The sequence below is a fragment of the Carettochelys insculpta genome, chromosome 10, assembly GCF_033958435.1.
Source record: "Carettochelys insculpta isolate YL-2023 chromosome 10, ASM3395843v1, whole genome shotgun sequence".
NCBI classification, from domain to species: Eukaryota; Metazoa; Chordata; order Testudines; family Carettochelyidae; genus Carettochelys; species Carettochelys insculpta.
In genome coordinates, this window is record NC_134146.1 from 51,429,782 (window position 1) to 51,455,266 (window position 25,485).

At 53.4% G+C, this 25,485-nt stretch overlaps 1 protein-coding gene across 4 annotated transcripts in view; it reads right to left on the reverse strand.

The window, feature by feature from the left end:
• Positions 1-25,485, reverse strand: part of FGF12 (fibroblast growth factor 12) — a 286,688-nt gene that overhangs the window by 100,564 nt on the left and 160,639 nt on the right. Inside the window, exons 1-3 of one of the 4 annotated variants that reach the window (XM_075003964.1) lie at positions 24,731-24,767; positions 22,982-23,158; positions 2,161-2,271 (exon numbers count right to left, since the gene is read on the reverse strand). In XM_075003964.1, coding sequence (XP_074860065.1) covers positions 2,161-2,212 — 52 coding nt within the window. In that variant the 5' untranslated portion in view covers positions 2,213-2,271; positions 22,982-23,158; positions 24,731-24,767. Of the gene's footprint in view, positions 1-2,160; positions 2,272-22,981; positions 23,159-24,684; positions 25,425-25,485 lie in introns of those variants that run through there. The other 3 variants (XM_075003961.1, XM_075003962.1, XM_075003963.1) reach the window with 3 other exon arrangements.

Below are 25,485 nucleotides of genomic sequence, written 5' to 3' on the forward strand. Positions count from 1 at the left end.
GGGAGGGGAGGAGGGGCTTCAGTGCCTCACCAATGGGTGAGAGACAGACAGGGGAGGGAGACAGGCAGAGGGGCAGCTCAGCTGCCAGTGGGTGCTGAGCGCCCATGCACCATGCCACTCCTGTCACGTGACCCAGATCTTCTGGTGCACCCACACGTTTTCAGCATCCAGCTTGATTTTCAGGGGCGCTGAACACCCACAGCTCCGGCTGGACTTCAGGTGGCATTGTGGGGGCCCACCTTGTCTTGAACTGGGCACCCAAAATTAACAGTCATTTCAAACTCCATGGGCCTAAACCCAGTCTGCACCCCCCCATCCCCCCCGCAGCCTTCTCCTTCACCAGTCCGAGCGCTGCAGACCGGCTCCCAACTTACATTTGTCTCCGGTAAGTACCTAGAGTCAGGATAAGCGCTTTGTTTTCTTGTCCCATCCTCACTGCCCGATGAGAACTGTTCGTCCCTGTCTCCTCTGCCGGCCCTGTGCACATCTGCTGACCGACAGCACTTCTGAGCCTTCCTTTCCCCAGACACTCAGTGCCTTCACCTCCGGTCATAGGGCCCAACATGGGCAGTGGGTGATGACCAGGCTAGGGGAGACAAGCACCAGCCCTGCCCCTTCTGTGACTGCCAGAGACCAGCCCCCACTGCGGCCACTGGCCCTGTCTGCACTCCCATTATGGTGCTGCCCCCAGTGCTGGGCAGCCACACAGACACAGCTTACCCCAGCAACAGGCATCTCTAGCTGCCCCCGGCCCTGGGCGCATCCGGGCAGCTGCTCAGCAGCCAGAGCCCCAGCTTTCCCAGCTGGCAGGAGTGTGGTGGGCGCAGCCACCCCACCTTCCCCTGCCTGTATTACCTGCCACCCCGGGGCCCAATTTTGCAGCCCTGACTCACTGGAGCAATCTTTGCTCACATGAGAGGACCCACGGACATCCTCCCATGACGCCCTTTGCTGCTATGGGCTGTAGAGCCAGGCTCTGCGTTTGGAAATCCTATCCACATTGTGCAACAATGGCTGGGACACACTGGCTCACCTCTTTCACCCTCCAAGGTAAATCAGTTCCCTGAAATCGAAGGTAAAAGCCCAGCGAGGGAGCAGAACAAGGCCCTGTGCGCTACAGCCAGCTACAGCTGCATTCCTGCTGAACGCACCCTTCAGATGTGGGCCTTTCTTTGTTCGAACTAAGGGCTGTTACCCAAACCTTTTGTTATTTCAGCCACTGGCCTCTGACAGCATCACTTCATAATGCGGCTACTGAGGCAGAAGGCAGGACTCTCTCTAGCTGTGCTCTCACCACTGCTGCATGGAGGAGAACAAGTGCCCCCTCGTGCTTCTCCAGACACTGCAACCCCACCTCCTCTCAGCAGTTCCAGGCAGTGTCATGTCACCAACTGTAACTCATATTCCACTTCTGTCCGACTACTTCCCGCCGCCCCCCAGGAGGCTTCCTGTGGAATTGCTGCCTCGCCAACATCCTGCACTGACACCTCAAACCGCTGAGGAGCTGAAGGCATCCAGCGAGTCTCGTGCCAACAATGTTTTGTGACATCTCTGGCAGATGTCTTGGGAGTGCTGGCATCCCACCGGTCTCCCACGAACAAACAGAAGCAGCTTGTTGACTGCCGCTTGAAAAAAATCAGCCTTGGACTTTGCTCTAGACATTGTCTGTCAGCTTCTGAAGGTGGAGTGCTTGGAGGAAGCTTTCCCTGGAGACTGCAAAGCACCTCAGACTGGCCAGGCTCTCAGATGGGGCATGGAATGGGTAGATCCTTGGTTTGACCCAGTCTGAAAATACCTGTGTTCCTAAGTCTAGTTTGGTCTTAGTGTTTTCCCTGAATACCATTTTCCTTTCATCCCCAAAGGAAAAAGTCCCCACCCACACCCACAGCATCCGCTCAAATATCACCGCCTCTCTCCTCTGCATTTCTATTCCCTTCCCCTCACCAGATGCTCACTGTAGCAGTGGAAAGAGACATTAACAAACCACATGCAAAAGTGATAAAGGAGAAATTTAAAGGGAAGCCTTGATGGAAGTAAAAGCTCCAAACAGCTGGATTCTGCCTAATTGGATCTTTCCAAAACAGAAGGTTTACAAGGGCAACCTGTGAGGTGATGCATTTGAGTTATTGTCGGGTTGCAAAGAAGGTGAAGTTTTCTTACTGTAGTCACTGTTTTCATCCTTGGTCCCATCAATCGTACCATCTGGATGCATCTGCAGGAAGTATTCCTGCTGGCTGAATAACCTTGTCACAATTCCTTTCAGCTGGGGTTCTGCAAAGATAATAATAATAATTAGCTACACAGAACACAACCTGAGTGAAGAGAGATCTCAATCGCTCAGCTACCATTAACTCCTAAGTAAATAAAGCAGATTTCTGGTAGGTAATTTCCAGTGGTTCTTTTTGGGTTGGTCTGTAAGGCAAGTATATGAAGTGGAGACCTGGTGAATAGATAAAGAGAAAACACACGTTAGTATGCAGAGGGTTAAGATTTTAAGGAAACTCATTTAAAACAGCTGCCTTACTGCAAGTCATACACATGCTCCTGAGCATATACCAATGAAACTTTCAGTCCAACCCATTGTGCCTGTACCATCCCTTTAAGAGACAAGCTGGTTTAGACTATATCACAGGAAGTTGCTAAAATCTTATTAGTAATATAAGTAAATATGAACAAAAGCAAATTGCTAGGGGCTTAATAAGCAGGAAAATATCCAAGGCATCATAGCATGATGTAATCAATTTCATGGCTTTGATGCACCCAGTGAAACTGTTTACCACGCCATCACCATTAGAGAACTCAGGTCAGGCTGTGGCACGGTTTCCATTAGGAACCCTTGCTCCCAGCAGTTTACCACTGGGCTTTACCAGTCTCCTTTGGGAAAGACGCTCTGTGCCCAGGGAATATGGCTTTGCAGACAGAATGCCCATGGAAACCCCGGGGGAGCTCGGCATGCAGGACAAGAGCAGCAGGTATTCAGCATGAAAAGGGCCCAGCTTAAAAACATTTTGCCAAGTTATAGTTTGTGGCAGGAATGCGATTTTAAACCTGCGATCTTCAAGCCATGCCCCATGCTCTCCAAGTGCCAGCGGAGTGCTGTCAAGTATCTGTAGGCAGGCTTCCCATCATCACGCTGTTGCTCCCGAAGATGACCCGACCAGTAAAGAATTATGTCGGTGTGTTCAGATGGATTTCCAGAATGATGCCCCTAGACCATCATGACTCATCCGCTACCCACTGCACATAGAGGTACCTTTGCAATGCATTGTCAGGATAGCCCTGTCTCTGCAGTAAAATCAGAGAGGAGAGCTCCTGAGTGCTAGCCTCGTTACAGCTCTGACAGACCTAATGTCAAGCCTGGCTCCAGGTTCAACATTTATGAGCTCTCCGAGCCTCGTTTGGAGTCACTGTGGACTGGTCTATGGTTCTGAGCAGCAATGAAATGGGTCCTGCCATTCCTGCTGCTTCCTATCGGCAGGAGGTTTTGGATCCAGCCCAATCCCGAAACTCACAGAAAACTGAAAAGAACCAAGTTGTCAGTGAAAGTTGCTGAGTTTCTCGCAGCCCTAATAAAGTCCAGCAACTATGGCCTGACAGTCGCTTCCTGTTCCGCTTTGATTGCTAGCCCCATCCTGGCTTGCTGGTCTCCTCTGAAGTACAGCGATGGAGAAGACCCTCTGGTTACCAGTTCTATACACAAGGGAGAGTCCTGCGCTGCACATTTAGAGCTGCCATCTGCATCTGGGCTTCTGCACGCTGCCTTTGGGTTGGAGGCTCTCAAGGAAGCAGTGGGATTTCGATTAGCCTGGTTATGTCTTAGGTAGGCACCAGGACACCTGTATGCTTTCACCTGAGCTAATTCCCCCCCGGAATGCTCACACCTGCACACAACTTAGCATGAGCCTCCCAGGGAGATTTTCCCCACTAGCTAGAAATACTCTGGGGGACTTTGGGACACATGAGCACGTGACGAGAGTCGTGGCTGACTCTGGATCCCAAAGGGACCATCTCCCCGTCTGTTTGCAAGCTCTGGATTTCTTGCAGTTTGCTCATCATTACTCGCACTTGCCTGCTGAGGATTTAACAGCCCTGAGCACAACATGCTTCTGTCTGGTTACAGAACAGGCGCAGCTCAGCCTATCGTAGTCTCTCCTCTGGGAGCAGCTCTGGTGGTGGCAGGGCGGACAGGCTGAATGGACCATTTGCTGACTGAGAATGCCACTAGAGGAGGCAGGGAGATTTAAGGAGACTGATGTTTTTAGCTGGGAGACAGGATATGCCCACCCACTTCTTTGGTAGAGGTCACCACCCAGTCATCAGATGGTAACAGCGCACAGTTGCCAGCATCCAGGGGCTGGCTTGGAGCTGCTGATCCAGAGGCATCTGTTTTTTCAGCAAACTCCCTGTTTGTGTGAACCTGAATTTGGTCACGTATTTTGGTGTCATTTCCTCTACAGCCACACCGATGAACTAGGCAATTGTATTGCAGCTTGCTTGAGTGCGGCTACCCCTTCTGCTGCAGTAATTTTCAGGAAAGACTGTTAGCTGGTAGAAAATATATCAAAGGCAGCAGATCGTCCAATTAAGGTGGGGGAACGTCTGAATAAATCAGAACGAGAGGCAGCTCATGTGCCAGACAATAAAACAAGGTGAGACCATTTGGGAGTTTAGCGAGTGGAAAGGAGACTGAAAGATCCTTCTAATGGGCAACTCTGGCCAGGATGGTGCTGTGATTAAAAACTGCACCATCCATGGGGGCTTAGCACTGCCCTTCTCTTATTGGTTCAAAGCGCCTCCAAAAATATCTCCCCAGCTTACATGCACTCCAAGCAGCACAGTAGGAACAAAAGCAATGCGCAAGCCATGCCTGCCTCTAAAAGGGCTCCTCTCCAGAATAAGCTTCCTTCCTGCAGCTCTGGCTTTCACCAGAGTCTGAACTCAAATCAACTTTCTTCCGGTCTCCTATGTTATATCCTGGCATGGGGGTTCCCCGCTTTCCCTGCTCTCAAAGGCTGCGTCTACACTTACAAAAAATTCGAAATGGCCATGCTAATGGCCAAATCAAACAATACTAATGAGGTGCTGAAATGAATATTCAGCGCCTCATTAGCATGCCGCTGGCCACGGCACTTCAAAAGTGCTGGGGTTTGCTCGCCCGCGGCCTGTCTACATGGGGGTCCTTTTCAAAAGGACCTGGCCAACATCAAAATCCCCTTATTCCTACCAGCTGATGTTGGCAGGGTCCTTTTGCAAAGGACTCCGTGTACATGAGCCGCAGGCGAGTGAATGCCGGTGACAGGCTAATGAGATGCTGAATATTCATTTTGGCACCACATTAGTATTCTTCGATTTGAAGCTTTTTGTAAGTGCAGACCTGGCCGAAGTGACAGCGCCCTATTACCCGCTTCAGCACAAACCCTTTCCTATTGCTGAGTTACACTGCTCTGCACACGCTTCCCTTGTGCTTTCAGATCAGCTTTCTTTCTCTGTGAAAATCAAACAGGACTTAATGCGGACAAAAGAAGCTCACCACTGACTTGCTTGCAGGGTTCACTTGCTAGTGCGCCAAAGCAAATGCATGTGATGTAAACAACGCGCTTTGACTCCCCTTGTTTCACGGTATCAATGGAACAGATCTGAGAAACTCTCTGAAACTAACCACTGGATTCAGCTCAGAGGGGGCAAGAAAGCTCAAACAGAGCGGCAGAGAGCCAGGGTGACTTTGTGGAGCAATTGTTTGAAACACCAGAAATGACAAGTGTCATCAGAGAGGCAATAACCTTTACTGACCAAGGCAAGTGCTCTATTACTGAGATTAAACACAAGGTCCCAGAGCCCATTCTGCAGTCAGGCACCCTATTGTTCATTGTAAGCATTACAGCAGAAGCTATGGAGATCGGAGCCCACTGCATCAGGTGCTGTGCAGACACAGTGAGGGAAGGTCCCCACTCCAAAAGCTAACACCCACTAGTCAAGAGACACAAAGGGTAGGAGGAATCACAGGATGTCAGTGAGAAGAGACCTCCCTCAAGGTCACCTAACAGGGGAAGGACGGAGCCTAGGTGTCCTCATGGCCGTAAGCACTAGACAACACTGCTGCACAGACAGACCAAAGAGGAACGCACTCTAATTTTGCACAGCTCTGGCATCTCATATGAGCTAACCGATTTCAGCCTTCAGCCTCACTCCCTCTTGCAAGCAGAGACAGTTGTGTTCCAGAGGTGTTACGTGTCTTGTTGAACCCCGCCCCTCATCCACCACCTCTGCTGGTTCTCAGCCCATGCTCACGTGACTGCTCTGTACAGCTCTTATAGTTTCCTGCCTGTCCACTGGCCTGTATTTAGGCTCACTCCCTGCTCTCCTTGTGTGCCTGGGAATCCCGGAGGAGGTGATGGGATCTCTGTGTGGTGAGTCAAGGGAGGCTCCTACCTGCATGCTATCAGCAGGGCTGTCACACTTGAAGACGCTGAAAATAAGAGCTGTATTTTGGCTGATGCACAGGGCCCAACCCCCTAGTCCACCTCTCCAGCAGATGGCCACAATCCTGCATGTGGTGTGCCCACAGGATGCAGGAGAGCATCTCTGCTGGTGGACCACCCAAAGGGGAAGGTCTGTGGTGCTAGACATCCCAGAAGGAGCGAGGAACGGGGGTGGGCACAGACAAACCATGGTTTTGTCCCCGTCCCGCAACTTCTGGTGGCATGGGCGTTTACAGCCAGGCCCATCCTGCATGCATTCATCCAGGGCCCCGAAGGCATTTGGTTTGTCCCCACTGCTGGGGCAAAATCCTCCCATGTCCAGGTGCTCCTCGTCTCCCTCCCCCACCATGGCCATCACGAACAAAGCCTTGGTCCGCCTAACCCAGTGGTGGCCAACCTGTGACCTGCAGGCCCCCAGGCCGCTCCTCTGCCCCACCTGCTTCTCGCGCACTGGAGCCCTGCGCTTCCGGCGCCTCTCCTTGCCTGGCAGGGCTTTGGGAGCAGCGAATCACTTGATTTGTGCTCCGTCCCCGTTTCTCCCTCTGCCCCAGAGCTGGAATGCCACAACAGCTGATTCGCAGCGTTCCAGCTCTGGGAGGAATGGGGATGAGCAGGGATGGAGCATGACTCATGCGACTGGCACGCTCCAGAGGTGCTGGCAGGGAGCGGGAGGAGCAGGTAAGTGCGGGGCTCCAGTGTCCCCATGTGCGAGAGGTGCAGGGGTCTGGGAGACAGGAGGAGAGGGCAGAAGATGGAGCCCCAGTGAGCTGCAGCTCAGTGAAGTGAAGGATGGCCACTCACGCAACCCAACCTGGTCTAATCCATAAACACCTTCTCTCTCCCACAACTCAGTGCTCCCGTTACTCAGCTCAGCTGCCATGGGTCCAGTCCTAGAATCCTCCCTGGTCAGCCACAGCGGCTTGTGTTCCTTCATCACATGCTACATTCACACAGACCCTTCATCCCCGAGGGCTTTACCCACCGCCTGAAGCAGCCCCAGCCGGAGGGGCTGGATCCCCTCTTACTCAGATTTCAGCAGGGCAGATTCTCAAGGAAGCACTGGGGAGTAGTCCTGAGCAGAGAGCTCAGCAGCTGGCCCTATGTACACGTGGCAGGAGGGAAATGCAGCCACCGAGCGAGCAGGCCATCCAGCCGTGGGGAAGAGAGTAAGAGCTCTGCCCAAGAACGCTGAGGCAAACACTCTTATGGAAGATGCCACTGGGTCTCTGATTTGTACCCTCTGGATTTCTCTGTTAATTGAGGGTAAATACAGCACCTCCCCTCAGGTGGGCACTGTACGAACTAGAAAACACAAAGGGATAACTACGTCGAACAAAAAGAGAAGGGTTCTCCCCCAGGCACTCGAGGCCCCCACCCACACGGCGATAGCCAATCTCAGGCCAAGGCCATGAGAACAGGAGAAGCACACATGGAACACGCCCTCATACAAAACAGTGACTCCTGGGACAAGGAGCTCCACTCCCCCGCCAAGGCTCCACACCAGCTCAGCCAGCTCCTCCCAGAACCTTGGCTGCCCTTGGGGTCTGCCCTTAAGTTCAACTGATCTGAGTGCTGGGAGGTCATGCAAGGAACCACGCTCCCATACAGCTCTAACTGTTTCTCTCCTCAAAACACTGTCCTACTGCCCGGGGGAAAGAGGGAAAAAAAAATCGGACTCCCAACCACTAAAGGACCAATGTCCAGACAGAGGTGATATAGCGCAACCATATCTCCCTGTCCCCAGTATGGTGGGATGGGTGGCTCCTGCAAGCCCTGGGGAGCAGGAAGGAGGTGGCAGTGGCCAGGGATCCCCTGAAGCCCCGGTGCTCCCTGAGCCCTGGGGAAGTGGCAGGTGCCCACGCTCCCACTGCCTCCCCAAGGCTCAGGGAAGTGGGGGGAGGGGAACAGCCCAAATACGTGACGATTTGTCCCTTTTAAAACATACGTTGGGATGCCTTTTTGGTATCCCAACTACAGGACTGTCCTGCCCAATACGGGACAGATGGTCATCCTGTGTTGATAGGACCCTGGATACAGGAGTCACCCCGAGACTTGCGCCCACCCCCCACCCCTGCAAACACACACACCTTATAGTAAACTGCCTGGAAGTCAGATTCTAGCTCAGGAAGATGAAGGATTAAGTTACCCTTTTTGGGCTCCGACCCATTGGTCCCAAAGTCTTGGTGATTCATATGTGATGTTGACATCACTAAGTAACCCCTCTTGCCCACTTTGCTAGTGCAGAGCTGTTGCTAAATTCAGCCCTAAAGTGAGCTGTGTCCTAAGCATTTATGCTCGTAGTAGAAAAGAACAAACATTTTTTATGCTGGGAGGTTGCCCAGTTACACTACTTTACTCCATGGAATTCAGAGCAACAATACACAACAATCCAAAGCAGAAAAGACAAAGAAGGCTGCTCTCTAAAAGTGGAAGCATGACTCGCTCGTCTGTACCTTAAGGTGGATTTTTCCTCCCAGATCCTCCCAACCTATACACGTGCTTTCAATGAGATACTGTGCAATTCCAACCCTGTTCTCAACACACCACCTGGAGAGTGGAAGAGGCATCTGTATTTGTTGCCTTAGGCTATGAAACTGATAAACCTTTGTTTTCTGTGCACTAAAAACTTTAAATACTTAAGGACTCAGCTCCCTGCATGGACAGACAGCCATTGTGCACAGCAAAGAGGGCAGACGGCTAGAAAGCAGAGACACAACATGTGCTCTCACAGGAGCCTGAGTTTTGTTCTAGAAAAAGACAAAGCCCATGTCTGAACTCAGCGGAGGGGAAGATGTAGTGATATTATCAGAGGGTCCAAACGCAGGATTTCAAAACAATCTTTGCTGAAACCTGCTGCTCAGCAAAGAGCATCAATCCAGCAAAGTGAAGCATTTCCACTGCTCATCTGCACTGGGACCAGAGAGGATGCAGGGTATCCTTTGTGTCCATGAAAGAGTTTTGCTGAGGATGTGATTGCAAACACGCCGAGACCTGTCTTACATCTCAGGAGCACATCTTGCCCGAATGTTTTTTTACAATTTGTTTGTGGCAATTACACATTTGAGCCTGGAATTTATACATTCCATTATTCTCATTTTCCTCCATTCAGGCTGCAGCTGTCAGAAGGGCCAGGTTGATTTATGACTCACCCAGGCAGCTCCTGTCTCTTAAAGCACCAAAACTACCATTCAAGTCAGAGCATAAACTGCCTCTAATTTACTTAAATTAAGTGTAAATTTAATGTGCCATCGCAGAAACTGCTCTGAGCCTCTCCACCCCTAAAAAGGGACCGTTCCAGAACACTTGTGAAAACTGAACAACAGCCAAACCCGTGGAAACAGAGAAGGGCAAGAAAGGAGCTAATGTGAAACAACAACGTTCCTGCCCATTTATATTTGCTTGTCAAGAAAATCCGCCAGTTTGTTATGATGACAAGCATCAGCCCCCAATCCTGGGACAGCTGGGAAGCAGAGAGAATAATTGTCCTCCACCCCTCCCGTAACTGCAGGGTTCCGCAGAGAGCTGAGACTAAAGGTGCATTCAGCAGTTGGTTTCAATCACTGCACCAACATCCCTGGACTCAGTCACCCCACAACTAACTCCCTGACAAGCTTTGCTGAACTCAGCCAAACGAGAGACCTCAAGAGCAACGGCCTCTGCCGCTGTAGCAGGAGTCTCCCTAGACCTGCTCCTCATGCAGCCGTTTGCGCCTGTGCATGGGGCCACCAGCAGTTCAGCCCCCTCCAGGCACCGGGGTGAATGACTGCACAATTTACAGGGGGATGGAGGATCAGGAAGGAGCTGCCTTTACACCCAGCAGAGACACTGCACCACACAATTCTTTCACTGCGGAGTCGAAGGATCAAATCCTCCCCCTGCAGACAGGGTTTGATCCTGCAAGGCGCTGAGCACTTTCAACCCGCACTGCCACCAGTGAGAGTGGAGAACCCTCTTGGTGGGGGCGAGAAGAGGAAAGCAAAGCTCCACTCGCGAGCTACCTGGACGGCTCCTGCAGCAATGTGACCAGGGGTGACTTGACCATTCAGTCTATAGCTTGTACTGGGCAGGTGAGGGGAACATGTCCAGGAAACATCTGCAGCACACAGGCTCCCTGCATTGCAGGTGCAAACTCCTCGGAGCAGCCTCCCACAATTCTAACCCAGCGCTTTTGCCGGCAGACATCTCAACGGGCTCCCACGCACAGCTGGCCCCTGTAAAGTCACGGCAGGGATGTGCTGCAAGCTTGCAGGGCCCAGCTGGCAGGTGGCTAGACAGCCAGGGACTGCTGGCCCTGGATAATCAAATGGGCAGAGAAACTGAGCAAACCTGTGCAGGTGAGGAATAAAGACAGTATGGACACAAGCAGGAATGCCCCAACAATGCAGGTGTTCTAAACTGACCCATACACCTGCCTCTGATGTCACTGCACGCCCCTGTTCACGCTCTGGCTCCGAGGCTTATCCTCACGGTGTACGTGGGATGCATGCACAGCTGAAAGCACACTCACAGTTGCTAGTAAAATAGAATCTGGAGGCGTGTAATGTTAGACATCAGACCGCTGAGCTCAGCTGCAAGGAGCTCTCCTTTCTCTGTAGAATTAAAGGCCAAGCTACCCTTGGCTGGTTGCAATAGCAGAGATATTGCCACCCTCCAATTACAGAGCATTTACTCGGAGACAAAAATGACTGGACTAGAATAGGGCTGCACTGTACACAGCCATTTACCCACTTTAGCTGCAAATCTCAGCTCATCCCTATGATAGATGGGCTCCTCCCTAACAATGAAACCCACAACAGCCTGAGTCAGCAGGACCTGCTCTGCCTAGCGATGGGGCGCACTTCAGGAAGACCGAGCACGTGGTCCCTGACAGAGGCGGGCTGGGGCTCAGGGCCCTTGGAATCTCATTCCATTCTGGGCAAGAAGTCACTCGAGCCGGGAACTTCTATATTCCAGGCTGAGGCCTAGGAGGAAGCAGGTTAGTGCTCCGTGGTCAACAGAGCAGCTGTCATCCTGCACCGCGGCACATAGGACAGGACACGCACAAGGCTTTGTGCTCTGGTCTGAGGGGATAGCTCTGCAGCAGCGACCAGGGGGACAGAAAGAGCTGTGGGTGGGACACAGTGACCAAAGGATGGAGTCAGGTGAGCCAAGGCTTTATGGATCCTGTGGAATACATCAGGCACTGGGAGCAGCTGCTCTGCAGACTGGGGAGGGGGTCTTTCTCTTCAGCCTCTCCCCATAACTATGCCCACTCCGCACAGGTGCCAATCACCACATAACGTGCAATGCGGAGAAGCAGCAGGACCCAGGGCTCAGCCCAGGTGCTAGAGGACGGGTGTGTGTGTAATCAAGCCAGCCTGCTCACCAGCTGTGACAGACAGTGGTGAGCCACCGAGTGGCCTCTGTGTCAGCGCCTGTCGGACCAGACACCTTCGCTGCACTTCCACACATTGTGGTCATGATTTGTATCTAAACAGCGTCACGTGCGACATCTTTGGAAAGCCGAGAGCTCCCTGGCTGGTAACCTGCCCTTGTGAAGTGAGGACAGGGTGTGCACAGAGAGGTAGGGTTAGCTGCTGGAATTACGGCCTTAGAGAGAGTTTGGCTAGCAATGCACAAGCCCAGTCCGTGTCAGACAAAGGAATGTGTATTCATTTGTCTCCCTAGCTGGGTGGTCAGGCAGAGACAATGAAGGTATATTTACACAACTCCTGGCTGACTGGGCTGCACCCCCAAACCCTGACTGCTATTCGCTGCCCCTGGGCAGGCTCAGCACAGGCTGAGGCGTGCATTCAGACGAAGTGCCCCACCCCTGCACGGCAGATCAGAGGGAGAGCCCCGTGCGGCAGGCAAGGGTGTTGAGGTCGCCTGGTGGCAAGGTATGAGCCAGACCCAGGGCCTGACTCTGCCGTCGGTTCCACCAGCATGACGGAGTGGATCTCCGTCTGGCCACCCTCTGTACATGGCTCAAGTCTCTGGCACATTTCACCAGTGCTAAAACTCCCTCCGCATCACGGAGCCCCACTCCCCGAGTGCAAAGCAGGGCTCGTGGCAAAACCAACGTCTATTCCAACTACAGCCTTGCCTAGTGAGGTCCCGCCCCACCCCACCTTCCCAGGGACTGGGACCCTGGCACTAGGCACTGTGCACACATCCAGCACGAGGGAAGATCCTGCCCCAAAGAGCTCAGACTAGGGCCAGACGAAGCCTTGGGCTGAGACCTGACTCGGGGTCAGCCCGTAGGTGAGACATCCACACAACAGACTGGGGAAGGAACCAGAACTCAGGCACTCAGGGTTCCTCCCCCAGACTCTCTCGCTCCAGCGGCAAGACGTCCAAGTGTAAGTTCCTTTGCACTGGGCTCACCCCTTCCTCTCCCTTGCAGCCACCCAGCCCACACAGTGACCGCAGTGAGGGAATGGCCTCGCCCCCCCCAAAACCACACGGCTGGGGTACACCCATGTCTCCAAGGCTGTAGAAAGACTCCTGCTCTCTGTGCAAGTGCTCTACGGCCAGTTCTACACGAGACCTGAGCGTTGATATCAGATGCACAATTCTAGCTACGGCAATTGCGCAGCTAGAATCGACGTACCGGCAATCGACTTACCTGACTGTCTTCAGGGAGCATTATCTACGCCAATCTCCCGTACTTCTGGCGAGAGCGAGAGGTACCGGGATCGCGGTCATCCCCTGACAGACCCATTTTGGGCACCTCTACCAGTCACACAATTCAAACTCCAGAAGACTGACCCTGAATGGGTGGAGCTCCCTGGAAGTACAGACATGACCCAAGCACCACTCTGGGAGAGTGAACCACACCTGGTAGCTATGTGGATTACACCTGCTCCTCTCACATCCTGCGATCAACACAGGGACAGCAGTGCGGAAAACAATACAAAAGAGCGAAGTCCAGCTGGAAACATGGGGCCGCTAGTAATTCATGAGGTAAGCGACCCACAGGCACTCGGAACCACAACCAGCGTTTTCCTCTCCCAATGATTCCTTGCCCAACTCAGCAGCCTGGGAATACAGGGATCTAAACTTTTGCGAAGGGCAAAACTTAGGCTGGGCATCTTTTATCGTAAGCTTTAAACCGTAAAGATGGTGACATGTCTCCTTCCTCTAGCATTTTACCTTCTGGGTTTCTCAGAACACAGGGGTGAAGGCGGGTAAGAAGTGTTACCCTATTTTACTAATGGGGAGACTGAGGCATGGGAAGGTTAAGGCCTATCTTTGAAATGATGCTTTGGTTTCTGACTTGAAACACGGAGAGCCTGGTTTTCAGAAGCTGCTGCACCCCCTCAACTCCTACAGATGCAGCAAATTGGGAACTGAGCCCTGCCTACTTGTTACCCTCCCCCCATGCCTCCCACCACAGAGCGCTGAGTATCCAGCTCACTTACGGGGACTCTGAGAAGGAGGAGGGAAGCAGCCCAGTCTGTGCTAAAAGGGACCAGAATCTAGATCTAAGTCTGTCTCTTACAACAGAGTTTGGACGCTCTTTGCACTAGAATCCTAGGGCTGGAAGGGAACTCAGGAGGTCATCTAGCCCAACCCCCTGCTGAAAGCAGGGAAAACCCCAACTAAATCATCCCAGTAACTAGAGATGGGTTAACCTTGTAAAAGCAACTCACCCCTTCCTATCACTTGAATCCATCTCTCCTCCGAACAATAAAACAATTCACTGCATTTGCGAAATACAATTTACTTCAAAGATACAGCAGCAACATTTTAAAGCAGTTATTTGCACAGATCACTGTATTTTCAGGCAGACGGAGGTGGAGAGGGTTTGTTCAGGAACTAAGGAAAGGAAGAAAAAGGCAGGTGGAGTTACCTGTTTAGTAACTATGCTTGTGGTTTCACCAAACAAGGTCTAGGTTTAAAAGAAAAGAACCGAAATAAAACCACGAGTGCTCTGGTGTTTACAGCCCCATGAGCGTTTGGCCCTCCTACCCACCCCACAGAGAACTCCCTCTAGGATCTGAGGTGTGATGGTATGAATGTCAGAAGGTCAAGAATTGTTTTCATCCCAGCACTGCTGCAGTTGGGTGTCCTGATTCACCCAACTCTCACTGCTGCCTGGAGGCTGTAACCCTTTCAGAAGTCCGATTGGTCTGTAGCCCCCAGGGTCTCCTCACTCAGAAATCACTTGCTTACAAAGGCACAAGTGTCACAGCACACCAGATCACTGGCTTTCTCAGGTCTATCACAATTATAAGAGAGATCAGCTGGACTATAAAAACTGTACTTACATTTCAGTGTACAATACACAGAGCAGAGGGAGGCTGTAGTCTGACTTTACTCCTGCTTTCTATGGAGCCTGCTGTAAAACTAGGAGCCTATCTGGAGGAGTTTCTATATCCCAGGAAAACCTCTGTATACCCTCACAGGCATGGAAGCCTCAGAGGCAGCAGGGTGCTAAAGGCTGGCTGGGTGGGAGAGTGGCACTGTCCGGGTGGGGCCGAGGGCAGGCGGCCACAGCCCAACCCCTTCCACCCCACCCCTTCCAGGAGCACATCTTGCCCCAGGGTCTAGCAATTCTGTTGACCCCCAACCTCTTGGTGCTTCACTAAAGTCCCCGAATCACAGTGTGAAGAGTTTGAGTGAGAGAGAATCCACCACTGGCACCAATTTAAACCTGCAAGTGACTTTTGCCCCATGTGGCAGAGGAAAGCAAAACCACTCCAGTGCCGCTGCCAGTCTGACTCAGGGGAATATTGCCTCCTGATCCCAAATATAGCTATCAGTTATACCCCGAGCACGTGAGCACGGCCTGCATGCCAGACAGCTGGGGAAGTCTCTGTAGTAACTCTGGGGCCTCCCCATCTAGCATTCCAGACCTCTCCCACACCTGCCCGTGGCCCTACCAGCTCCAGCAGTGCATGGGCGCCATGCACCTTGGTCAGCAGGGTTTGTTCTGCCATCAGCCCCCCTCACGACAGTGTGTTCTGTCACCTGGGACTAACGGGGGGAGTGCAAGTCTGCAGTCTGGCTCTGCGCTCGCTAATCCCATATTACTCGACCTTTCGCAAACCGTTTCACTTTGGAAGGTGACAAGAATGTGTTTTGATGGCAGCCCTGATCCCATGGAGGGGACCTGCTCTCAGCAGAATCCGTTTGTACATCAGGCGAAGGGAGAGCATTGCAAAATGTGTTGTACTAGATAAACCGAAATAAAGCAAGTGGGCTCTATTAGCCCCAGACCCGGCTTTCCCCCGTTCATTTCAAACCAAGGCACTTAAACATTTTACAACGGGCTCTGTTGGGAGGCTACATCTTTTTCTAGTTACCATGACCACCATTTGCACCCTCTTGGTCTCAGCTGAGACATAGGGGCACAGGCATTAGCACCCACTGCTATTGTGTCTTTCTGCATTTCACCAGCCAGCCAGCCTTGCTAAAGAAACAAGCGTGATGCGGCAGGTGAGGACAGGCAGCCCCCCAAGCCATGTGGGAGTCATGGCACACTGGGAAGCTGTGATGCAGAGTGGCTGCAGCCAGGTAGTGTTTTGGATAGAGCTCTTTACCCCAAGCACTGGCCCTGGGAGATGCCCTTTGCACTAGCCCAGGGGGGCACCGCCCCCAGGACGGACCGAGGGGCAGGCACTGGCAAGAGGAGCCACTTTACTTCCTGCAGGAGGACGCAGCCAAGGACCCAAAGCATGGAAGGGGCTACGGAGGAAACACCTGAGAGGCCCCTTCGTTGTCCTGGGCACGTGACTCCTGTCGTGACAATTCTGGACATCCATGCGACTAGGGCAATCAGTCCCCTGTGCAGTCCCCTTCCCAGCTCTGCACCCAGCAGCTAGTGCTCCCCCACCAGCTCCCCCATCAGGTGCGTGCCAGTGGAACCCGATCCGGCTGACTCAGTGCAGGGTTTTCCGCTGTGCTTCTCAACACGGCCTTGCAGTGGGTCCCGCTACTGCCCCGGGGTACAGGGTGTACAAAACCTGCCTAGCTGAATGCGGCGCCGGTGAAAGATTCAGGATCAGCTGCTCAGGGAAGCTGGTTAGGACAGGTGCAGCCCAGGCAGCCGGTGTGCCAGCATCGCCTTACAACGCCCACCCATGTGCCTCAAACGCAGTGGGAGAGGGCACTGCTAGGTGCAAGAGCACAGTCCAGGCTGCAGCACTTGGCCAGTCCTAGCTAAGCCACACTATCATTGATGCATGTGCCAGTGCACCTGAGTGCGTCAGCCTGCTGAGAGGCCCTAGAGCGAGCCGGACAGGTGGAGGGAAGGCGCGAGAATGCTGGCTCACGCCACCCCCACCAACGAGCAATGGCGTAGGGCACTGTACACAGGGGCTGAGGGTGAACTGCTGCCACTGTGGTCAATAGCTCCTCAGCCACTTACGGACTTCCCCAGGCCACTGTGTACTTTGAGCTCCGCCCTTGTAGCCTCGCCCCACACGCTGCTACCGAGAGCCAGCCCATGGCTCTCCCTGACCACAGCCGCCAGTCTAAAAGCAGCGGATCAAGGGTCAGTTAGGTGACACAGACCACAGGGCCCGGCAGACCCCACGCTGCACGAGACGCACCATGGGCACGGTACAGCCAGGTTAGCCCAGAAAAGAAAACCACTTTGTGACCCTCCTTTTACCACCATCCATTGGAAGGAGGCGGCTGATGTCCAGTTCTGCGAGTCTCACCCTCTGCTGGGGGGCCAGCAGCACCAGGAATCAGTAGCACCCTGCAGAATCCTGTTCGCTCTGCTCCAAACACTGGCAGCCAGCTGAGAGAAGGAGGAATCCAGAGAAAAATTTCTACTGTGACGTCAGTGGGGCCAGCTGGGGATTTGCAGACACTGAACCATAAACCTTCCCAAATGTAAACTACATCCCACTGGTCCGACATGTGGCCTCCTGCGCCCAGCACCCGCAGCACGACTTGGCTCTGTGACCAGCATCCCTGCAGCAATATTCCAGCCCTGCCCAGAAGAGCCCTGGGCAGAGCCCTTCTGCTGGGCGTGGTGCAGGGAATGGGGGACCTGCACTTTTTATAAAGAGCCAGAACTGGCCTGAAGCAGTGTTGAGTGAGTTCTGCTCAAAGGAACAGCCCTGCACTGGCCAGATCAGGGACAGCGGGGACTAGAAGGGCCTTTTACCCCCGACCCCCAGCCTCATTGTTTCTGCTTCCCCACAACGTGTTCCACCAGGACACGCCTCCTTGGAGTACGGCTGCAAATTTGTGCCTGGGGCCTGGCACTGGACGTGGGACACACTCCTGAGCTTAACACACAACATAGCAGCAACCCCCTTATCACACAATAGGGGTGCTCTGCATCTCCCTGACTTCCCACTCCTCCCGCTCGAGGCACCAACAATCCACAGCATCAGACTGGCTGCTGTGTGTGTCAGCACCTGGACCCCACTACCCTGTTCACTGCAAGAGGACCCCAACCCCACCAAATTGGCTGCACAAAGCACCGTGGCCAGCAGGAACCAGAATACAAGTCAGACCCATGTCTCTTCCACAGAGCAAACCACAGCCTGAACGTGGGCCGTGCCATGGTGGTCTTGCACCCCAAATACCTGCTTCTCTTGGCCCTCGCCACGCATCCCAAACAGTCCTACTCGGGTCATCTGCCTCCCATGACCCCAGAGCTTCGGTCAGTGCCCCCACCGGCTTCCCGCCTTCTACTGTTTCAAACTCCTCCCTGACTTTCCAGGCCCTGCACCCCTTTGTCCAGCCTAGATCCATGCCAGCTGCCACCTGCCCTGTGACCCTACACCCGCTCTGCTCCAGTGCTATCCCTTGTCTCTCTCCTCCAGCTACTCACTTCACAGCTTCTCTCCTGCTCCCCCAACCAGTGCAGGGAACAGGCAGTCCCTTGGCTCCCGCCCAGCACCAAACCCTCCTGAAACCCCACTGCTTCCAGGGAGCCTTTCTACCCAATTCTCCCACCCTCCCTGTACACCACATGCACGGGGGATCCCACTCCTCGGTTGTACATAAATCTTGGGGGCAGTAAGCACTCAGTGTAGGTCTGTGTCTCCCAAGTCTTTAAGAACAAAACCAATAACATGCTCTCGCTCTCTAACCACTAGGAGATAGACATGGGATTCGTTTACAAACATGTAATGAAACAGCCCACCTCTCCCGTACCCCTTCACAGCTGGGTGGTGCAGCAGCACCCTACCTCAGTTTCTCCTCTTTCTGGTGGCCACACACAGGCAAACTCCACACACAGGCTTCTCTCTGGACGAGTGTTTCCCCCTTTGACGCTGGGTTTATTAATACCACGGTTGCAAAGAGAACTCGAACTCCTCAGATAAAGTCGACACTGTCCTGCTCAGGTCCCTGCTTTTAGCAGGCCACACCCAGTCAAAGGGCGGGCAGGAGTCTTGCCCCCTCGTGCCTCAAACCCTTCACAGGAGTCTCTTCCACCTCCACCTCCACCCCACACCAACTTCCTCTTCTGCTCTTCCTAGACACCCGCTGCCCCATATCCGGCCACAGGCTGCCAACGAGTCTCAGGTGGGCTGGGCCAGCTCCTCTGAAAGGGCCCTGTCCGTCTTGTGACATGGGGTCAGGCAGGATGATCTGTAATTGTGGGAAAGATGAGCCCAAGAACTGGGCTTTGTATCTGGCTCTGGCCGTGGTGAGGGCCAGGATCACACCTGCCTCTTGCAGAAGTGAGACTGACAGTCCAGAGCCAGCTCTGGTGAGTCTTCTGCCTCCTGCACTTTCAGGGGACACTTCCCTACGAGCACAGCTGCCCAGGTGGAAGAAGAGCTCTCCCTGGCAGCAAGAGCCAGTCCCATAGATGGCTTTAGGTATCAACTGCATTCACTCTGGAGCTGGGGCAGTGGCCAAGGGGGGTGACACGTTCGCAGTTACTGCACTGCTAAGCAGACTGCCTGCTGCGTTTTGTACCAGATGGAGCTGTCTTGGGTCTGTGCACCGCTACAATGAGAAACCACGAGCTAGTCAGCCAGTCACGCACGAGAATCCCCAAGGCTTGGTCTGTCTGGTATGATGGGACTCAAGCTTCTGGCTTGAGCAGGCAAGTTTTTTCCCCACCATAGCTCTCTCAGAGCTCCAAAGGACCCCATGTCTGTGGACTGACTCAACCACCTGAAGGCAGGTGCCCTCAGCTCTGGGGAGAACTGACCCTCAAAGCTCTTCCTTCTTCTCCCCAGTATCGTTTCAGCCCCACCCAGGCTCAGGTTTAATTAGCTGCTCTCCCTGATCTCAGCTGTATAGCGGACACTCGGTGTGAAGGAAATGCAGAGCCTGGGGCTAGCTGCACGGCTGGTGCTGCTGCACAGGCCATCTCTCCAGCTCCCTCAACAGCTGCAGGTTGTAAGTATCATTGGGAAGAGGAGGGATTGGGGAGGAGCCAGCTGGTTTGAGTGGAAGGCCATGAGCATCTTAAGGCACATCCACTCACCCCGGCTGCCTCCTTAGAGCAGGACAAGGGTGGCTGGGGATGAGCAGGGCAGGCCAGGCAGGATGAGCATGGAAGATTTCCCTTGGCTCTGGCATACGTGTGTATGGGAGGTGTGCAAACCCAGAATGAACAGTATTATACACTTGTACACCCAGACAACCCAGCCATTGCCTACATCAACATTGCCTAAGGTGACTGGGGCTCTGTGACTTCCATAGGCTAGAGAGAGAACTACAGTCATTCCAAGCGAGCCAATACTTTTATTTTCCTACAAAAAGGGACAGAAAGTAGAATGCATCTGACTAAGCCACTCTTAAAATTGCTGGGAGAACTGAGACATTGCTATGTGTTTTAGAGACAGCAGTGATATCTAAGGGTCTGAATTGTGTAGGGCTAAGAACTGTTTTCCAAATTTGCTAGAAACTGAAAGAAAAGGCGGACAGATTTTGTACGGACTTCATAGAACTGTGGCACTTAGCATAATACCTGCTGCTTTGATGTATAAGATGCACTAAATGCTATGGTCCCATATCCTGAAGTTCTTCTTCGATCTTTGTTTGGGGAAAAGTTCCTTGGTCTTCAATGAGCACTTCCTCCCTGAGAGAAATTAAGAACTTCAGAGTTTGGGCAGATGACTTTAAGCGCTTGTGTGTGTGATAAAAACTTCTTCAGCTGCTTCCAGCAAACCTATGTATGAGCTAATCCCTTCTGCTCTGATAGTTTTGCTCATATAGGTGTATAGATATGCATGTGCCTGTATCTTATAAATTCCAGATCCCCTTTCATAGTGTAAAACAAACATGTTAAAGGATAAGACTATGTATTTGCTTATCTAGCATTGCAATTTCTCCCTCCAAATGAGCCATTGCCTTCCTATTACAAAAATCCACGAGATCTTTCGCTACCGAATGTTCCCAGCCTGAATGACAACGAGGTACGTGGTAAGAAGCAAAAGCAACATTGGTTTTGTCTTTGCTAGGAAGCTGGTGAGCGCACCGAAGACTAAGCCTTCAGAGCTGGCAGCTCCTGAGCAGTGATGCTGAAAAGAGCAAGGGGGTGGATGTGGCCTTGAAGTCAGCGGCAGTTTCAAGATATAATCAGCGTACCGGGTCCCCTCCAGCAGTCTGCTCTCCTGCAACACGCCCATTGCCATTCACGGAGGGGCTGCCTGATGCCCCTTCCTCTTCCCACCAAAACACCCAATCCAGCTCTGGGTTCTGCTGCAGTGGGGCAGGTCACAGGGAGCCCACAGGAGGAGACTGGCAAATGCTTATATACGTCAGCTCCTAATGCCATCGCAGTTCTCTGGGAAGGGCCATGGGTGAGGTCTCTGGGAGGCCAAACGCAGAGAAGGGGCTTTGCACACTGGAAGGAACTACCAGAGGATGGACCAGGAAGGTGGACCCCTTGGGAAGCTGAAGCACAATGCAGGACCCCATACAATTGCTGATGATGAGCTGTATTAGCTCCAGACACCGCAGGTAAGTGTGTGTCTCCACATGTGCTGCTCAGGGTACACTATATAGCATAAGCCTCTACGTTTTCATACCAGACCAAGCACATGCACGCACACATGGTACAGATCACAACAGCAGAAAGGCTGCACACGGAGTGGTCCCTGCCCACTGCAAAGCCAAGCAAAACGCAAGCTGGTTGTCCAAGTTAAGGTTACCATAAATATGGCCAATGGAGTGGAAATTTCTCTGTACTCCCTCTTTACCCCTTTTGTTGTCCACTGCTATGTCTGACTACAGCGCATACCTGTCTAGGCCAGATTCTCCACTTTGCTTGGTACTCTGCATCCGCCTTAACACCTGGCGCCTAGTGAGAGGAATGGGCCACCCAAGTGGAATTATTCCGTCACACAAGCGCTAGTATTTCACGCCCACTTGGCTCAGGGTGCAGATTATGGCACAGACCGCCCACCCCTGCAGAACTCTGTACACACACCGAGACATTTCCCCCTCGTTTATGTACAGCTCCTGCCTGTGCTCGGGATTACAAACTTTCATGTCTCCACTGCCACGGATACACATAGATTTCTTGGAAAATACTGTTCAAAACAAAACAAAGGAAATACAGTCATCACACCGTGGTTACTTTTTTCTGCCCTGACATCCCTTGAACTAGGCCCTCTCCAAACCCCTCCTGATTTCAGTGTCACAGCACATGGATAGCAGCCCAGCAAAGTGGAATGAAAGCCACAAACTTAGGTCTCTCTCCACTCTTGGGAGAGTCATCCAACAACTCTGAGACTCAGTTTTTCCATCTACAAAATGGGCAGAATCATTTCCACCTTATAAAGTGTGTTGAGCACTATACAGTCACTTGAAAACCAGTGTGTAAATGCTACACATTTGAGCCTTGTTCGATACAGCAGTAAAACAAATGCCTGGTTAAGAAAGTAGCTGTAATTTCCCTAGCAGAGTACCCTTTCTACAATGGATTTTTAACTCCTTTGAAAGTGAGTGTTTTTCACACTTCCTTCAGTAACTTACAGACTGCTCAGCCAGCAAATCAATAAGGAAATGTAATCATGGGGGTTCATAGGTCACCACACAAACTTATGCACTTTTCTTTTAAACACGTTTTCATTTGTTTGCAAGTCTTCTTCCATGCACAAGAGAAACTCTGCAATGTATAACTCATTCCAGCATTAACAGCTTCATTTTGGAGTCGTTCTCTTTAATAACTAACTCAGCAATGGCACAAACGCTCCTGAATCCAGGAATATAAAGTGCAATATGAAGAACCGTCAACAAAATCTGGAAGCATGTGAATAAAAAGGAATTGCTAAAAGGGTGTTTAAAATCTCCTGCTTCCTCAAACCCTGGTACTGAAATGAAAGAAGAATGACTGACAGCTCTGTACACTGTACTGCTCTATTTTTATACAAGCTCCCATCCTTCCCACACTTAAAGATAAAAGCTTCCATTGTCATTAATGGGACTGGTTCTGCAAGCTACTTAGCACCTTCAGCTTTCAGGGAAGTCCAAACCATGCAGGGGAACTCAACCGCTGTAAAGAGGTGCTTGGAACCCTGCAGGATCAAGGTCAGTGGATGCAGAATTGAGTTTAGGAGCAGTGCAGGTTTCCAGAGTCTGCCCACCTGAGATGGAACCGTGGCAGCTGTAAACAGGCCTTCACCTTAATCTGCAGGGGCTGTCTTGGGAGACTTCCCAGCTGTTGAACTGTCATGCCCATTCAGTCCGTCGCCTCTCTGAGAAAGGATGTCAGAACATTTGGGGAGTAGCTCTGTGCTGTGATCTAACATGCTGGGCCATGGCTAAGGTATGAGAATGACAGTAACTGAGCGATGCACACAAACCAATGCTGAGCTGCTCCTTTTATCTCTATATCACCCTAGATTGCTGCACTCTAATTCAGCTCTTTTTCCTCCTTAACCAACTTTCCCCAAAGACAGGGACAGAGCCCAGTTTCCAAGAGCCCTGACCTGGGTGTTTGCAAGGGGAGAACTCATTTCACCAGCTAAGCCTCAACTCCCAGCTCTGTGAATCGTGATAGCTGAGAGCAACACAGCTGATGTTTTTTCTCTTTGGAAAACAATAATGCCTGGCTTTCCCCCCTTGGTAGGATTTTCCCCATCAGCATTGGTTATTTTACCGCAGACCTATGTCTGCCTGGCCTCAGATAGGGAAGAAGGAACTAGGAATCTCTCCGTGAGTAGTGAATCTATGAGGATAAGCTAGACCAGGAAAAAGTTACTGACATCTCAAAGAGCCACACTAACCAAGATTCAGAGTTTTCTAACCTGTGGCTGATAGGCATGTGTGTGTGGTGGGGGTGGGAGGGCGGGGGTTGAGGAAACTCTTGGCTTGGCTTTACTGTTCTTAACTTTTTAAGCCAAGCATTGGTCTATGACTTAGCAAGAGCGCATGGTGGGCTGTAACCAGCTATATAATGTGCATGGGAAAAGGAAATAACCAGTGACAATTTTCTACAGGTAAAACAGATGAGGGGCCCAATCTTGCAAGGTACAGAGCAATTATCAATGAGAACTGAGGGTGCTGGACAGACTGAACTGTACTTGGAGAAAAGGAAGGCAACATGTCCTGAAGCCCCAGGAAGTTTCCGGGGGATTGGCACTGACTTCCAGCCCACATGGCACAGACACTGGGTGCCAGGAACCTGCCGCCCCACAGGAGAGAGCATTTCCCACACCCACAATCGGAATATTTGTGTTTGTGCAGCCCTGGGGTAAGGTCTCTAAGCTAACCACCGTGCTAGGGGGTTCTCCAAGCAACTCCCCTGAAGTAGCAGCAGTTCAGGAATCTGCCTATGAAACAGCCCCAATTTTATCTGCCTTTGATTTATAGACTTCCCTGTCACTAGGCAGGAAAGGAAACCCCGCTGCTAAGAATCCAGTACCTCGGCCCAGCCAAGGAGAAAGCACAACACTAGGTGAACTGCTGGGTCTGGCTGAAGGTCTCAACCCCACGTCCTTTTCAGACCGCCACCCAGCGGTTACTGCCCAAAGGCCAAGGCGGGTGGGAACACGAGCCCCTGCCGGGGCCCACGGAACAGCCTCCACCCCGGAGCTGGAGCCCTGGGAGAGTCTCTCCTCGCCGCCGCCGCCGCGGGAGAACCCCCGACAGGGCTGGGGACGCTCTCCGAGCCTTCCCCTAGCCAGGGCCGCCGGCTTGGAGGCAGGAGCGATCCCGGCCGCCGCTACTGCCGGCAACTCGGGAATCCCCTGCGGGCCCCGGCCGGGCTCGGAGGTGGGCTCCAAAGCCGGGCGCCCCCGGCGGGCCGAGCTGAAGGCGCCGCCCTGCGGCCCGGCCCGGCACTGACCTGGTCTCCGGCGGGGCGGCCGCTTCCGGCCGCTGCAGAAGCGCACCTTGCTGAAGACGCCCAGCACGTGTCTCTCGCACAGGGAGCGCCCGTCCTTGCTGGGGCTGGAGCGGCGCTTGGAGGTGGCCACCCGCTCGCTGTTGGACTCCCGCGCCTGCCGCTTCTGCCGGATCAGCGAGCTGGCGATAGCCGCGGCCATGGCCGCTCATCGGGGTCTCCGCTCGGCCCCGGCCGCTGCACCCCGCCGCTCCTCAGCCTCTGCGGGGCGGGAGGCCGGGGCTAGCCCGCGCCCATCCCGCCGGGCCCCGCCCCGCGCAGCAGCCCCCGGCCGGGGAGCGGGTCCAAGGAGCCCGGGCGCTGGAAGGGCAGGTCCCGCGGCAGAGCCGGGCTGGGCAGCGCCCCTGGGCGGAGGGCGCGGGAGCCGGGGCGCAGCTCGGCCACGGCCCGGCCGGGCGTTCAGTCCATCCCGGGGGCGACGGCGACGGCGGCGGCGGCGGCCGGGCTGGGACGAGAGACGGGCCCCCCGCTGCGGGCGGGCGGGGCGGGGCGGGGCTGTGCTCCTCACAGCCCGGCCCGGGGCCCCGCGCCCATCGCTCCGCTCCGCTCCGGGGCCGCTGTCACGGGCTCGCTCGTGCCTGGCTCCGCTCCGCTGCTCCGGCTCGGGCGCCCGGCCGGCTGGTTGTCCGCGGCCCGGTTCCGGCTCGGCAGCTCCTGGCCCCGCCGCGGGGCGTTGGCCGCTCAGCTCGCTCCGCTAATCCGCCGGGGGTCGCGGCAGTTGCGCCCGCTGCTCCGCTTCAGCGG